The sequence below is a fragment of the Lithobates pipiens genome, unplaced genomic scaffold (genome assembly GCF_037356315.1).
Source record: "Lithobates pipiens isolate NorthernLeopardFrog02 unplaced genomic scaffold, aLitPip1_a1.2 Scaffold_13, whole genome shotgun sequence".
NCBI classification, from domain to species: Eukaryota; Metazoa; Chordata; class Amphibia; order Anura; family Ranidae; genus Lithobates; species Lithobates pipiens.
Window position 1 is genome coordinate 295,404,888 of NW_027507718.1, and position 17,996 is coordinate 295,422,883.

The 17,996-nt window shown below is 40.7% G+C and overlaps 1 protein-coding gene across 1 annotated transcript in view; it reads right to left on the minus strand.

Moving 5' to 3' along the window:
• PRSS12 (serine protease 12) overlaps positions 1-17,996 on the minus strand; it is a 272,750-nt gene that overhangs the window by 10,805 nt on the left and 243,949 nt on the right. Inside the window, exon 12 of the mRNA XM_077476813.1 lies at positions 8,766-9,046. Within this exon, the coding sequence (XP_077332939.1) occupies positions 8,766-9,046 (281 nt within the window). The remainder of the gene's footprint in view (positions 1-8,765; positions 9,047-17,996) is intronic.

Here is a 17,996-nt window from a genome sequence, read left to right on the forward strand (position 1 = left end):
CTAGGAAAGTATGATTAAAAAAAAATTCCCAAGATTCTCTTTTAAGTCTGTTATTTTTCAACCTCTTTTAACAGACCAAGCTGTAGAGCAAAAGTGGCAGTTAGATATTTGAAGCAAATCATTTAACACTGACAGGGATTGCTTACAATGGTGAAGCTGGAGTTCATCTGTAATGCGTCACTCCATCTGTCCATCTGTAAATCTACTTGTCCACCTAACACTGCCCTCTCCAGACAATGTTGCTGTCGAAGGGTGTCTCTGTTGCTCCTCCATGAATAGAGGAGCAACCACAAGGCCAGGATAAAAAGGAATAAACACCTAAAAAGAAAACAAATGCGAATGCAGCCACTGCATTTGAAACAGAAATACATCCAAAAACATAATTTAAAAAAAGTTGACCATTGTTAAGTACCCCTGTCAGTGTTAAATGGTTTGTTTCAACCCACTAATTACCACTTTTGCTGGACAGCTTGATCTGTTGAAAAGTGACAGGCTTAATTATAACAGGTGAAAATAAAGGAAAAAAGCCTAGATAAAGAAAACTAATGCAGATACCACATCAAATAATTTTTGATTTGGGGTTTAAAATTACTTTCGGGACTGATAAGATGCAATATATAATTATTATTTTTTATTTTTTTTTGGGGGGGGGGGTTAAATTATTTAATCAGTCAAGTATTGTTTTAATATTGATTTGATCATTTTATTGAAGAAAGGGTATGCAAAATTGATTATTCATTATAAATAAGTGTAGGTATATTTGCCTGCATTTGTTCCCCATTCTACCTACAAATTTGAGAACATTAATAACATTCTTTATGGGAGAACAGAACATATGCTATCAAACACAAATACGGATTTTAAGTCTATAGTGCTATAACACACTATAGCAGTGTATTCAATGTGGGGCTAATATGTGCATTGGATAAGTGAGCAGTGTGGAAGTAGAAGGGTTTTCTATAGGATTTGCCCTCTTTGACTGATAAATGTCTAGAAGAGGACTGGAATGGGGCTGTAACATTTGCCATATTATAAATACAGTAATCGTCATTGAGATCTGGATTTACCATTAAATTATGGGACAACCAGGTGAGCAGTCAAGGACATCAAGTCAGAAGGGATTTGAGAAGACTAATGCCGCGTACACACGAGCGGACTGTATGGCGTACTTAGTTCATCATACAATCCGACGGACAGTCCGTCGTACTTTCGACTGAACGGACTTGACCACACACGGATGCACAAACAGTCCGTCGAAAGCTTGCGCGATGACGTGTACAGCAAGTACGACGGGACTAGAAATAGGAAGTCCAAGACACAGCAAAGCACCCTTCCGCCGTGTAAATCCTTTCTGGGCATGCGCCATTCTTAGTCCGTCGAACTAGCATACTGACGAGCGGATTGTCCGCTGAAACCAAAGTACGACGGACAGAATTTCGAAAAATCCGAAATTCTTAGTACGCCGGACTGCACGCTGAAAAAGTCAGCTGAAGCCCACACACGAGCGGATTGTCCGCTGAAATGTGTTTCGACGGACTAAGTACGCCATACAGTCCGCCCGTGTGTACGCGGCATTAGTAAAATCGTAAACACATTATCAAATGGCATGTGATATTACTATTAGACATGTGCAGAGTAAAATATTTCGTTTCGGAATTTCATTTTCGTCCGAAAACTTAATTTATTTAGTTACTCCCGAAATTCGTTTTTATTTATTTCGTTTTTCGTTCAAAAATTGCATTCGTCAGAAAATCCACATGAATTACGTCAAATCTGTCTTTGAAGGCTTATGGTGTCTGTCGAATGTATAAAGAAGATTCAACGGAGCTAGTATATAGCATACTTTAGAACCCCTGTTAAAGTCTATGGGACTCCAACATTCAAAATCTAAAGTGCTAATTTTAAAGACTAATTTGCAAGTTACTGTCCTAAAAAGTGTTTGGGGACCCGGGTCCTGCCCCAGGGAACATGTATCAATGCAAAAAAAAGTTTTAAAAACGGCCGTTTTTTCGGGAGCAGTGATTTTAATAATGATTAAAGTGAAACAATAAAAGTGTAATGTTCCTTTAAATTTCGTAGGGGGGGGGGTGTCTATAGTATGCCTGTGAAGGGGCGCATGTTTCTGGTGCTTAGAAGTGTCCCTGCACAAAGTGTCATTTATGCAGGAAAAAAAGTCCTTTAAAATCACTCGCAGCTATTATGAATTGTCGGCTCCGTAATACAGAGAACACTCATTGAAAGTCATTGATAAAAAAAAAAAAAAAAAAAAAAGCGTGGGGGTCCCCCAAATTCAATTACCAGGCCCTTCAGGTCTGGTATGGATATTAAGGGGAACCCTGCCTCAAATTTAAGAAAAAATTTGACGTGGGGTTCCCCCTAAATATCTATAACCAGACCCTTCAGGTCTGGTATGGATATTAAGGGGAACCCCGTGTCAAATTTAAAAAAAAATTGACGTGGGGGTCCCCCTAAAAATCCATACCAGACCCTTTATCCGAGCACGCAACCTGGCAGGCCGCAGGAAAAGAGGGGGGGATGAGAGAGCGGCCCCCCCTCCCTCCTGAACCGTACCAGGCCACATGCCCTCAACATTGGGAGGATGCTTTGGGGGTCTGTGACCCCTCAAAGCACCTTGTCCCCATGTTGATGAGGACAAGGGCCTCATCCCCACAACCGTGGCCGGTGGTTGTGGAGGTCTGCGGGCGGGGGGCTTATCAGAATCTGGAAGCCCCCTTTAACAAGGGGACACCCAGATCCCGCCCCCCCCTGTTTGAACTGGTAAGGGGGTACAAAAGTACCCCTACCATTTCACAAAGAAAGTGTAAAAAATAGTTAAATAAGACAAACACACTTTTGAAAAATATCTTTATTAAAAATGCGGTGGTAATCCACTCTTGCTATCCAGCGACGGACGGTCATCTCTCCAGCGATGGCTCATCTCATCCAGCGCAGCGAATACATCCTTCTTCTGTCTCCATGGAGGAGACACTGCAGGGATTCCGGCGGCCTGACGTTTCTTATATACGGAGGGCGGGGCCACCCGTCACCTGACCCCGCCCCCCTCTGACGCAAGGGGAAACCTGGGGTTCTCTGTGACGTATGGGTGACCCCGCCCCCCTCTGATGTAACGGAAACCTGCCTGTGTATAAGAAACGTCAGGCCGCCGGAATCCCTGCAGTGTCTCCTCCATGGAGACAGAAGAAGGATGTATTCGCTGCGCTGGATGAGATGAGCCATCGCTGGAGAGATGACCGTCCGTCGCTGGATAGCAAGAGTGGATTACCGCCGCTGGAATCTTTTTTTTATTTTTTTATTTTTAATAAAGGAATTTTTCAAAAAGTGTGTTTGTCTTATTTAACTATTTTTTACACTTTCTTTGTGAAATGGTAGGGGTACTTTTGTACCCCCTTACCATTTCAAACAGGGGGGGCGGGATCTGGGGGTCCCCTTGTTAAAGGGGGCTTCCAGATTCTGATAAGCCCCCCGCCCGCAGACCTCCACAACCACCGGCCACGGTTGTGGGGATGAGGCCCTTGTCCTCATCAACATGGGGACAAGGTGCTTTGAGGGGTCACAGACCCCCAAAGCATCCTCCCAATGTTGAGGGCATGTGGCCTGGTACGGTTCAGGAGGGAGGGGGGCGCTCTCTCGTCCCCCCCTCTTTTCCTGCGGCCTGCCAGGTTGCGTGCTCGGATAAAGGGTTTGGTATGGATTTTTAGGGGGACCCCCACGTCAATTTTTTTTTAATTTGACGCGGGGTTCCCCTTAATATCCATACCAGACCTGAAGGGCCTGGTAATTGAATTTGGGGGACCCCCACGCTTTTTTATTTATTTATTTATTTATTTTTTTATCAATGACTTTCAATGAGTGTTCTCTGTATTACGGGAGCCGACAATTCATAATAGCTGCGAGTGATTTTAAAGGACTTTTTTTCCTGCATAAATGACACTTTGTGCAGGGACAGTTCTAAGCACCAGAAACATGAGCCCCTTCACAGGCATACTATAGACAACCCCCCCCCCCCCCCCCCTACGAAATTTAAAGGAATATTACACTTTTATTGTTTCACTTTAATCATTATTAAAATCACTGCTCCCGAAAAAACGTCAGTTTTTAAAACTTTTTTTTGCATTGATACATGTCCCCTGGGGCAGGACCCGGGTCCCCAAACACTTTTTAGGACAGTAACTTGCAGAATCTTTTCTCTCTGTCAAATCTTTTTTCTCTGTCGGATATTTTCTCTATATAATCTTGGACTAATAGAGGTAAGGTTAGGCACATTCCACCACAGGTTCTATAGACAGATTGTTATTGTCAGAGTCATGTCGAATCTCCTATTCTATATCGAACTGTTGTAACAATGAAAACGAAAATAAAGCATTTATTTATGTCGGATCTTTCGTTTTTCGGATTTTGTGCTTTCGTTATCGTTTGTCAAAACGAAATTAGCTGAAATTCGGACGAAAATGCATTCGGACGAAAACGAATGCACATGTCTAATTACTATACTGCTTTGCAATGCTTTTATTCAAAGAAATATCATTTAGCTTGTCATGTTGCATCAAAGGTGCTGATCGTCTTTTCAAAAGACACTGATAGTGCACCCCGAGGCAGCCTTACAGCCAGCTAATTGTGGATGAGTTGGTCAGATTGTTATGGTCTTTTGCAGGGGTCCCCAAAATTTCTAAATAAAGGGTCAGTTTATGGTCCTTTAGACTTTGGGGGGCAGACTGTGGCCAGTGGGAATAGAATTTGTTTCTGATATCAGAGGGAATAAACAGTGCACCAGACTTGGTATTCCGGGGTGGAATAGTGCCCCATTGTTGGTGTCAGTGGGAGAAATAGCACCCCATTGTTGAGCTCAGTAGCAGGAATTATGCCCCATTGTTGTTGTCAGTGGGCGGTATACTGTTTAATATCAGTGGGAGGAATAGTGCCCAAAGGGCCAGATAAAGTCAAGCTCTACTGTATATACTCATAGTATAGTTTATACAGTGCTTGATTATAATACATCACACCTATTATATGTTCCTTTTTCAATCAATTGCACACAATATTGATTGTAATGTGATTTAGTAAGCAAGGAAGCTGAAATTTTAATTTTTATTTTTAAATTGTACTTTTTTTATTTTCAAGCCTTTCTAGTATCGATAGTGGAAGTGTGTATACTCTGGACAAGAATAAACACAATTGGACTGATTTACTAAAACTGGAGAATGCAAATCTGGTGTAGCTCTGCATAGAAAGGAATCAGCTTCCAGGTTTAATTGAACAAACTGAGGTTAGAAGCTGATTGGCTACCATGCACAGCTGCAGCAGATGTTACACTCTCTAGTTTTAGTAAATGAACCCCTATGGCTTTAGGCAACATGCTTTAAATGTGTCATGAGCAACCACTTTTAGTTACAGGCATACCCCACTTTTAAGTACCCAATGGGGTTTATTTACTAAAGCTGGAAAGTGCAAAATCAGACTCACTTCTGCATAGAAACCAATGAACTTCCAGGTTTTATTACCAAAGCTTAATTGAACAAGATGGGGTTAGAAGCTGATTGGTTTCTATGCAGAAATGAGCCTGATTTTGCACTTTCCAGCTTTAGTAAACAGATGTGGGGTATGCCTGTATTATGGCTTTATTTTGTCCCAAAATCGTAGTCATTCAGCTGGAGACATTTTTTCCAAAGCATGGGCTGCTTATTTTCGGTGACACACACCATCCTCTATGTGATACATTGTAAGGCCCTTTATTTAAAAGGGAAACTGAATGGAACCATGGGAGGCCAAAGCCTACATAATTATAATCTATTTCTTATAAGATGCCATAAGTGTGAGAATATCCTCCGTATGAGAGTATTAGTGACAGCTACTAGGCAACAATCATGTAAGCTAAGGCCTGTGGAGCTCTTGTGGCGCAGGTAAAGGGTATTTAATTAAGTATTCATTACACAACATGAAAAGATGCAAATGTTTATTTATTTTAAATTAGGCTATTCTGTTAAGGTGATTCTTTATTTTAAAAAAATGTTAAAAGAGAAGTAGGGCCAAGGCTTTTTTGCCCTACTTCTCCTATAGATCACAGACGTGCAAATTATTCTGCACTCCTCTGACTCATTTTCAACTGACAGCGGGCTAAAGCCCACTGTCCGCTGACGTCACTTGGCTGGTCCAGGCTGGTAAAAGATCCCAACTTTACAGTCAGGATCCACCCAGATGCCTGGACTGGTAGCTGGCTCAGCCTCTCAGCTGCACAGCTGCTCTTTACCTTCCCAAGCCTAACGCTCCAGTGATCATTAGAGGGGCAGGTCAGAGAGCCGGTGACTGGCAGTCATGACTCTCTGTTCAGAGTGGAGGGGAGAACTGATTGATCAGCAGTGTTTGATCACTCAGTTCTCAGTGCAGTGATGGCAGGGGACAGATACAGTATTGGATCGATGCTGCATACACATAGGTAAGTATAAGGTTTTTTTCATATAACCAATATTTCTTAGGTGGGGAGTTGATCTATATTAAGTTGGCACATTTTTTTTGGCACATTTTCCTTGTAGAATACCCCAAAACTGCAATCAGTCTTTGGATATCGGTGGCCATTTATACAATGATTTTTGGCCAAATGGACACAAATTCCCACAGACTCCAAAATGTCATGAAAAGTGAAGATTGGAAACTGTTAAGCCCTACACACTAAAAGATTTTCTGCTGATTTTTGTCTGCAGATTTACCAAAACCATGTAGTGCAAGGGCCTGCCTGATTGCATACAAATTGAAACTCCTAAGTCTTGACCTCATATTATATGGTTTTGGTAAATCTGAAAGAAAAAATCTGCAGAAAATCTGATATGTGTATGGGGCTTTATACTGGAGAAGTGTGTTATTCTAACAGCAAAGCTGTTTGTCAGTGCAGTGCTTGAGGACAATGTAAATGTAAGGAGTTAATGCACAAAATGGAATACAATTGTGAAGTGGAAGGAAAATAATAAATAGTTTTTAATTTTTTTTTGCAAATAAATATGTGAAAAGTGTGGCATGCATTTGTATTCAGTCCCCCTGAGTCAATACTTTGTAGAACCACCTTTTGCTGCAATTACAGCTGCAAGTCTTTATGGGGATGTCTCTACCAGCTTTGCACATCTAGAAAGTAAAATTTTTGCCCATTCTTCTTTGCAAAATAGCTCAGGCTCTGTCAGATTGGATGAAGAGAGTCTGTGAACAGCAATTTTCAAGTCTTGCCACAGATTCCTTATTGGATTAGGGTCTGGACTTTGACTGGGCCATTCAAACACATGAATATGCTTTGATATAAACCATTCCATTGTAGCTCTGGCTGTATGTATGTTTAGTCCTTCTGGAAGGTGAACGTCTGCCTTAGTTTCTAGTCATTTGCAGACTCTTATGCCGTGTACAGACGGCCGGACTTTTCGACAGCAAAAGTGTCGACAGCGAACGGAACAAATTTGTCGGAACGATTTGACCATGTGTGGGCTTTACCGGACCTTTGCTGTCAAAAAATCAGATGGACTTTAGATTTAGAACATGTTTCAAATCTTTCCGATGGACTCGAGTCCGGTCGAAAAATCCATTTGTCTGTATGCTAGTCCGACGGACAAAAACCGACGCTAGGGCAGCTATTGGCTACTGGCTATAAACTTCCTTATTCTAGTCCGGTCGTACGTCATCACGGTTGAATCCGTCAGACTTTGGTGTGATTGTATGTGGCCAAGTCCGTTTGTTCGGAAAGTCTGTCAGAACTCCGCCGAAAAGCCAGTTGGGAAGACCGTCGGACCTAGTCTGCTGGAAAGTCCGGTCGTGTGTACACGGCATAACAGGAGTCCTGTATTTGGCTCCATCCATCTTTCCATCAACTCTGACCAGCTTCCCTGTCCCTGCTGAAAAAAAAGCATTCCCACAACATGATGCTGCCACCACCATGTTTCACGGTGGGGATGGTGTGTTCAGGGTGATGTGCAGTGTTAGTTTTCCACCGCACATAGCGTTTTGCTTTTAGGCCAAAAAGTTCAATTTTGATCTCATCTGACCAGACCATTTTCTTCTTCCACATTTGTTGTGTCCCCCACATGGCTTCTAGCAAACTGCAAACAGGACTTCTTATGGCTTTCTTTCAACAATGACTTTCTTCTTGCCCCTCTTCCATAAATGCCAGATTTGGTTTTGGTTCGGTTCACAGCAGAACTTGCAAACAGGCAAACAATTTGGCAGAACAAACGAACACCGTTAAAGTCTATAGGACACGAACATAAATAATCAAAAGTGCAAATTGGAAAAGCGTATATGCAAGTTATTGTCATAAAAAGTGTTTGGGGGCCTAGCTTCTGCCCCAGGGGACATGTATCAATGCAAATTTTTCTTTTAGGTCTCATATGGAAATTAGGGGAAACCCTGCGCCAAATAAAAAAAAATATATAATGTTTTTATACTGAGATTAAATTACACTCTATTTACTAATTAGGTGACTTCTGAAGGCAATTGGTTCCACTAGATTTTAGTTAGGGGTATCAGAGTAAATGGGGCTGAATACAAATGCACGCTGCACTTTTCAGATATTTATTTGTGAAAAAAATGTTGAAAACCATTTATCATTTTCCTTCCACTTCACAATTCTGTGCCACTTTGTGTTGGTGTATCAACATAAAATACCAATAAAATACATTTGTGTTTTTGGTTGTAACATGACAACATGTTAGAATAAGGCTTATCCTCGAAGAAAGCAATACATGTACAATGTGTTGAAGAATAAAAATAAATACCTGTGTCGCCCCATCCTGTAATATAACAATTCGATGCTGTTTTTTGTGGCCTTTCTCGCCTCGTAGGTAGACAGGCTGGTAATACGTGGCTGCTGAATGTCACACACTGTTCTGAAGCTCCATCTAGTCTTATTAAAGCAATATCATAATCGCTTCCATCTGGTCTATAGTCTTTGTGGATAATGATCTGCTGGATTCCCAAATCCTCTTCGTACTCCTCTGGGACAAGTGTGTGATAATCTCCTACTCTTATCACATAATTGCGCGTACTGTTTCCATATCTAAAAGGGAAACATGAAAGGACAGTGATTACAGGATCTTACACAGAAGTAATGCCCAAGTTAAATGTTATCAGGTACAATTCTTATTAACAGCTATCCAATGTGATACTGTATATGGTGCTCTGGCTTTTTCTATTATAAAAATAGCGCTAAAGCCAATATATTTAAGTGCTCCCCAGGTACTGTGTACAACCTCAACCTTTTTGGACATATCATGCTTCTATCATGTATGATGTCCAATGACAAGGGTGGGAGTGTACATGGAAGGTAACCTGTGGGGAACATTAATATATCCAGTTGCTATTGGAGACTTCAGCACTGTGAAGAGAAACTCTTTTACGCCTTTCATTTTTGCATACTTTTTTGGAGCACAAGAAGCACGTTCTGTGCGGATGTTGGCACTTATTTATTTAACCACTTGCCGACCAGCGCACGACAATATATGTTGGCACAATGGAATGGCTGCGCAAATGGGCGTATTGGTGTCCGCTGGTGTACCGTGATCATGTCACGGAGCCGCAGAATGGGGAGATGATGTAAATAATGCATTTCCCCTGTTCTGCCTAGTGACACGACAGTGATCTACTGCTCCCTGTCATCGGGAGAAGTGATCGCTGTCATGTCCTAGGTAGCCCATCCCCCCCCCCCACAGTTGGACTCACTTCCTAGGACACACTTAACCCCTTGATAGCCCCCTAGTGCTTAAACCCTTCCATGACAGTGTCATTTATACAGTAATCAGAGCATTTTTATAGCACTGATCGCTGTATAAATGACAATGGTCCCAAAATAGTGTCAAAAGTGTCCAATGTGTCTGCCATTATGTCACAGTCACGATAAAAATCGCAGATCGCTGCCATTACTAATAAAAACAATTGTATAATAAAAATGCAATAAATCTATCCCCTAGCTAACTTTTGCGCCAATCCAATCAATATACACATATTGCAATTTATTTTATTTTTTTTACCAAAAATATGTATAAGAATACATATAGGCCTAAAGTGAGGGGAAAATTTTTTTTTTATATATTTTTTGGGGATATATATATATATATATAAAAAAGTAAAAAAATATTGCTTTTTTTTTTCAAACTTGTCGCTTTGTTTATAGTGCAAAAAATAAAAACCGCAAGAGGTGATCAAATACCACCAAAAGAAAGCTCTACTTGTGGGAAAAAAAGGACGTCAATTTTGTTTGGGTGCAATTGTCAGTTAAAGCGACGCAGTGCCCTATCGCAAAAAATGATCTGGTCACGAAGGGGATAAATTCTTCTAGGGCTGAATTGGTTAAGTAAGAGAACAGAAGTTTTTGTTTCTTTATTACTTACCTGCTTGCCGACCGCCGGCTGTCAATTGATGGCCAGGTGGCACAACTCTCATTGCAGGAGGGCGCCATATGACTCCCTCGCCTTCCCGGGCCACTAGAGGGCGCTCGCAGGGCGGGCGCGATGTCCGCCGGACAATCGCAATTGCCCGGTAACACAGCAGGACCGTGGATCTGTGTATGCTGACCAGCTCCCCCTCCCCATTTTACACACCTGAGCCCGCTCATTCCTTCTGCGGAGAGGCGCTCTACCTCTCTGCCCGTTGTATCGGCTCTTGATTGGATAGATTGATAGCAGCGCAGCCATTGGCTCCTGCTGCTGTCAATCAAATCCAATGTCGGGAGTACCAGGGGGTGAATGGACACAGAAGCAGGACTCTGGAGCACACCCGCATGGGTGTCCACCTTAGGAGAGCCTTCTCCATGCGGAGAGGAGCTACCAGTGCCGTTGGGGACCCCCAAAGAGGAGGAGCCCTGTGCAAAACGAACTGTAGAGAGGAGGTAAGTATGACATGTTTGTTATTTAAAAACAAATAAAAAAGAGGGTTTACAACCCCTTTAAGCTATTGATACTGACTAACCATCTTCCAAAATTCAAATTTTGAACAGAATCAATTTGAATTTGAATAGAAAAGATTAGACTAGAATAGAAAATAATAGAAAAGAATAGAATAGAAAATAGGAGACTAGAATAGAAAAGAATAGAATCTAGAAAGAATATAATATATAACCTGAAGTTCGAATTTGAATACAAAAGAATAGAATAGAAAACAATAGAATAGAATTGAATAGAAAAACAATAGAACAGAATAGAATAAAACAGATAACATAACCACGTTCTGAAATTTTGAAATTGAATAGAAAAAATTAGAATAGAAAATAAGGGAATGGAAGAGAAAAGATTAGAAAAGGAGATCAATAGAATGGAATAAAATAAAAGAGAGAGAATATAACGGATATATTCTTTCTATTTTGTGCTATTCTATATTAATTGTTTTTCTATTCTGAAGATGCTGGTGCACTGGTACACTGTGAAAGATGTTGATGGGGCACTGGTGCACTGTGACAGATGTGCATGGGTCACTAGTGGTAACCTGTGGCAGATGTTGGTGGGGCACTGGTACACTGTGACAGATGTTGATGGGAGCACTGGTACCCTGTGGCAGATGTTGATAGGGCACTGGTACACTGTGAAAGATGTAGATGGGGCACTGGTATACCGCAACAGATGTTGATGGGGCACTGGTGCACTGTGACAGATGTGGATGGGGCACTGGTGGTACGACAGATGTTGATGTAGCATAACTGTTTCTTACTATATTTGATTGCTTTTATATCCTATTCTTTTGTATTATTTTCTATTCTATTGTTTCCCATTCTATTCTAATCTTTTCTATTCAAATTCATTCTATTTGAAATTAGAATTTCGGAAGATAGTTATAATATAATCATCTTAAGAAATTTGAAATTTGAATAGAAAATAATAGAAAATAATAGAAAATATTAGAAAAGAATGGAATAGAAAATAAGATAATAGAATAGAAAACCAATAGAATAGACTAAAGTACAATAAAATAGAAAGAATATAATGGTTATTTTCTTTCTATTATATTCTATTCTATAATGATTGTTTCTCGATTCTTTTCTATTCTAGTCTCTAATTTTCTATTCTATTCTTTTCTATTATGTTCAATTCTAATCTTTTCTATGCAAATTTGTTCTATTTGAAATAAAATTTCTGAAGATGGTTATATTCTTTATATTGTATTCTATTCTATCGTTTTTCTATTCTATTCTTTTATTTTCCATACTATTATTTTCTATTATTTAAACTTTTTTAGAAAATTGATTTCAAATTTTTTCGAATTCGATTTCGATTCAAATTTGTTTTCGAATTCAAATAGAATTGTGTCCTCTTTTTTTAATAACCAAGCAAAGGTGCACTGAAGACCAAGGCAGCCAGTCAGAAAGCTGCTTTCATTTTCCTGGCCACACTGAGGTGCTGAAAAGTGATTTATTACCAACTGCCTCACCATGTGGCACATCACAGTCTCATCTCTGAGCTAGGTGCAAATCATTGTTCTATATCATCTGCATCCAGCTTAAACATTATTTATATATATATATATATATATATATATATATATATATATATATATATATATATAAAATTTGTTTATAACTATTTTTTCTAAAAATACATTTATTAAAGTGCTGTCACCGTACAAAATGTCATGAGGTTACAGACTGATTATATGGAAATCATCTATAATGCTCATACAAGTAATCTTCTAGTAAACACAATTTAGGACAGAGCCTGGATGGTACTTTGCAATATGTTCACTGTCACTCTTTTCAGGGAAGTGATCACTGTTATGGAATGCTAACCACTTCCTGTCATTAAAGGAGATCTTGCTACCAACTAATACCGTACCAACGTTCTTAACTAATGTGGGAGGTTTCAAGTGTTCTGGCAGCACTTGTCATTTTACATGCCAATGAATATAAATAACCTGATGTAAAGGATTGTCTTCTGTCTGTAAACCGTATTATTCAATAAAAAACAAATTATTTATTTTGAAAAAAAAAAAAATCAAAATTGAATATATATTCTCTGAATTCTGTCGACCCTACAATGCCCTACCTATCACACAGCGTAATAGAAAAAACATTGGTATTCATCTATGGCCCCTGAGTAACAGACATTTTTCTAGATAATTGGCATGCTCAGAAACGCTAAGAAAATGACATTTTATCATAGGCTTTTTATTTGTTACCATTTTAAGGATGGCCTTTCTAAAAATATTCACTTTCCGTGTATTTTTCACAAAGCATTGAATTCTTTACTCTGCAGGGTTTGTTACAAAAAAAAAAAAAAGCAGTATTAGCTGCTTACAGACCGGAAGAATTGGCTGCTTAATGACCAGGCCATTTTTTGTGATACGGCACTACTAAACAAAAAAAGACAATTTAGAAAGAAAAACGTTTTTTTTTTTTACTTTTTGCTATAATAAATATCCCGAAAAATCTATTTAAAAAACGAATTTCTTCATCAGTTTAGGCCGATGTATATTCTTCTACATATTTTTGGTAAAAAAAATATCGCATTAAGCGTATATTGATTGGTTTATGCAAAAGTTATAACATTTACAAACTATGGGAAAGATTTTAATCAGGACGGCCTCCAATCAGGGCGAGGACCCAAAATCGTGATTGTCCCGGGAAAATTAGGACTGTTGGCAAGTATTCAATTGCTTTAACTAGAATTCTTAGTTGGAGACATCATACCACCCAAAGGGTCTGGGTGATATTAGAAAAGACATTGGCTGGTTGTGATTTAGCCCAAGTTCCATGGGTCACATACCCATATAGAGGGCTGTCCAAAACTGCCTCCTTTCTTACCACCCACACCTTGAAGCTCTGGGACTCAGTTAACAAACAAGAATCTCTAGCTCAAAAAATCTCTCCACTGTTATCATTAGGGGGATTCTGCCAGTTTCCACCAGGGGAGTCATTACTTTTTTTTAAATCTTGGGCTATTAATGAAGACACTACCTGTCCTCAGCTTATGCGGAACAGCAGATTACACCTGCTGAGGGACCTTAGAGAGGAACATGGTGAGTTTCCAATGGATACCTGAAGGTATCAGCAATTACAGCATTTTTGTACTGTCCACCTAAAGGAGATTGGAAGGATGGAACCTCTCTTTGATTTGGAATCTCTTTGGTATAAACAGCTAGGGGATGGTGTCTTGCTCTATATTTAACATGGATTGTTGAACAGACATCGGGGGTTATTTACGAAAGGAAAATCCACTTTGCAACTACAAGTGCAAATTACAAGTGCAAAGTGCACTTGAAATTGCACTGAAAGTGCACTTGAAAGTGCAATCGCTGTAAATCTGAAATGTAGATCTGAAAAGGAATATGTTAAGACTAGTACATATATCTTCTATAAATATTAAAACACTGGAAACAAATTATAAACTTTTGTCCAGGTGGTACAGGGTTCCGAAGATGCTGGCCATCACATACCCCTCAGTTTCGGATAGATGCTGGCAGGGCTGCAGGCAACAAGGCCCCATATTCACATCTGGTGGGAATGTCCTAAGATTAGGCCATTCTGGCCCACGCTTAGGAAAGCGATCTCACAAATAATAATGGCCTCGATCAGGGACAACCCGGTGCTATGACTCTTTCATGGTACCCTAAGTTCCATCAGGGCATATAAAAAGAGTGTAGTTCCACATTTGTTGGATGCAGCTAAAGGGCTAATCCAAGTCTATTGGAAAAAGCAGCAAGTACCTACAATAGAACAATGGGCGACACAGGTTAACAAAATTATGGAAGATGAGAATTGGGTTTGTACTAATAGTAATTAACTGGAAGAGTTCTAGGCTAAATGGGAACCATGGACTAATTACAGCACAGTGAACAGGAGTACATAGCTTCCTTTCCCATGAAGGGAGAGGACATTATATCCCCCCGCCTCCTTTTTTCTTTTTTTTTCTCTTTTCTTCATGTTTGTTGGTTATGTTTGTTATTGTTTGTTACTGATTGTAATAATAAAAAATAATAAAGATTATAGAAAAAAACTGTATGGGGATAGGACTGACTGGGGAAGGAGATCTATCGTTCCTACTTAGTAGGAACAAACGATAGGTCTCCTCTCCCCTGACAGAACAGAGATTTGTGTGTTTACACACACAAAACCTCTGTTCAAGCTCTCGTTTCCACAATCGCAGCCACAATAAAAGGCCACTTTAAAATATGCAGATTTATCACACAGCTCAATGCCACAGATGTCGCAAGTTTTGAGGGAGTTTTGAAGGAGCGTGCAATTGGCATGCTGACTGCAGAAATGTCCACCAGAGCTGTTGCCCTTGATTTGAATGTTCTACCATAAGCCATCTCCAAATGCGTTTCAGAGAATTTGGCAGTACATCCAACTGGCCTCACAACTGCAGACCACGTGTAACCACACCAGCCCAGGACCTCCACATCCAGCATCTTCAGCTCCAAGATCATCTGAGACCAGCCACCCGGACAGCTGCTGCAACAATCGGTTTGCATAACCAAAGAATTTCTGCACAAACTGTCAGAAACCATCTCAGGGAAGCCTATCTGCATGCTCATCGTCCTCATTGGGGTCTCGACTTGACTGCAGTTCGTCACCATAACCGCTTTGAGTGGGCAAATGCTCACATTAGATGAGGTCTGGCACTTTAGAGAGGTGTTCTCTCCACGGATGAATCCCGGTTTTCACTTTACAGGGCAGATGGCAGACAGCATGTATGGCATTGTGTGGGTGTGCGCTTTGCTGATGTCAATGTTGTGGATCGAGAGGCCCATGGTGGCGGTGGGGTTATGGTATTGGCAGGCATATACTATGGACAACAACACAGGTGCATTTTGATGGCATTTTGAATGCACAGAGATACCGTGACAAGATCTTGAGGCCCATTGTTGTGCCATTCATCCATGACCATCACCTCATATTGCAGCATGATAATGCATGGTCCCATGTTTCACGGATCTGTACGCAATTCCTGGAAGTTGAAGACATACCAGTTCTTGCAAGGCCAGCATACTCACAGGACATGCCACCCATTGGGCATGCTTGGGATACTCTGGATCGGCGTATACAACATTGTGTTCCAGTTCCTGAGACTATCCAGCAACTTCTCACAGCCATTGAAGAGGAATGCACCAACATTCCACAGGCCACAATCAACAACCTGATCAACTCTATGCAAAGGAGGTGTGCTACACTGCGTGAGGCAAATGGTGGTCACACTAGATACTGACTGGTTTGTGGACCCCTGGACCCCCCTCCACCATACAATATAACTGCCCATTTTAGAGTGGCCTTTTATTGTGATCAGCCTAAAGAACACCTGTGCAATAATCATGTTGTCTAATCAGCATCTTGATATGCCACACCTGTGAGGTGGATGGATTATCTCGGCAAAGGAGAAGTGCTCACTAACACAGATTTAGACAGATTTGTGAATAATATTTGAGAGAAATAGGCCTTTGTGTACATAGAAAAAAGAAGTAGATCTTTGAGTTCAGTTCATGATAAATAGGGGCAAACATAAAATTGTTGCGTTTATAATTTTGCTCAGTGTAGATGGAAAGTCGAGCTGGTACATATGAAAGCAGACAGTGGATTTCCACGGATGGAAGTAATGTGTCAAAGGGAGATGGAATGGTATTGGGGTTAAGCAGGGCTAAGCATTAGATAGTCCAATAAAATATCACAAGTCCGTCATAGCACCCAAAGATCCACCGATTAACTCTATGATCTGTCTCCACAGCACATCAGTCATGGTGTTCACACTCCTCCTGTCATGCCAGTTGAAGTCCGTGCATGGCAATTGGAGCATATAAGGCAAGTCAAGTGGCCGTAGACTGAAGCCTCGCTATGAAGAAACTAGCTTGACTAGTGAAACGTGTCAAGCGTGACATTATCATCACAGAGGAGATGATGCTTTGATCTAGACTATGGCCACTTGACTTGCCTTAACGCAGTGGACGCAGTGACTGGCGTGCTGTGGAGACAGATCCCAAGTTAACCAGTGGATCTTTAGGTGCTATGTTGGACTGGTGAGATTTTATTGGACTATCAACCCGCACCTGCTTAAACCCAATACCAGCCCATCTCCCTGTGATACATTACTTCCATCCATGGAAATCCATTGCCTGTCTGCTTTCATATGTACCAGCTCGACTTTCCATCTATTTTGCACTGAGTTTGCTGCCTTCAATGTGATCTTCAATGAAATCTGGACGAGGATCTAACCCAGTAACTTTTACCTGATTCAGGATAGAGCTACTGAACTTGGGACTGGTTGGTAATTTTTCAACTGTCAGAGATATTTCCTCCATTGGATACCTGATGAGTGATAGTGTGTGTGAGAGCATGAAGGCCTAAGTAGGGTGGTTGTAAGTCTGTTACTGACAATTAGGGATGAGCCGAACACCCCCCGGTTCGGTTCGCACCAGAACTTTCGAACGGACCCCAAATTCGTACGAACTTTAGAACCCCATTGAAGTCTATGGGACTCGAACGTTCGAAATTAAAAGTGCAAATTTTAAGGGCTAATATGCAAGATACTGTCCTAAAAAGGGGTTGGGGACCTGGCTCCTGCCCCAGGGGACATGGGTCAATGCCTAAAATGTTTTTAAAAATGGCCGTTTTGGCGGGAGCACTGATTTCAATGACGATTAAAGTGGAAAAAAAAAGTGAAATATTCCTTTAAATATGGTGCCTGGGGGGTGTCTGTAGTATGCCTGTGAAGTGCCACGTGTTTCCCGTGTTTAGAACAGTCCCTGCAAAAAATGACATTAAACGGAAATAACATCATTTAAAACTGCTTGCGGTTTTAATGTTATATCTGGTTCCTGCTATATGGTTGAAAATCATTGAGAAAAATGGCATGGGTAGCCCTCCCTGCCCATTACCAGCCCCTTTGGGTCTTGTACGCATATTAAGGGGAACCCCGTACCCATATTAAAAAAAGGAAATGCGTGTGGCCCCCAGGCCCTATATACTCAGAACAGCAGTATACAGGCAGTGCAAACAAGATAGGGACTGTGTAGGTTTGTTGTGTTAAGTTGAA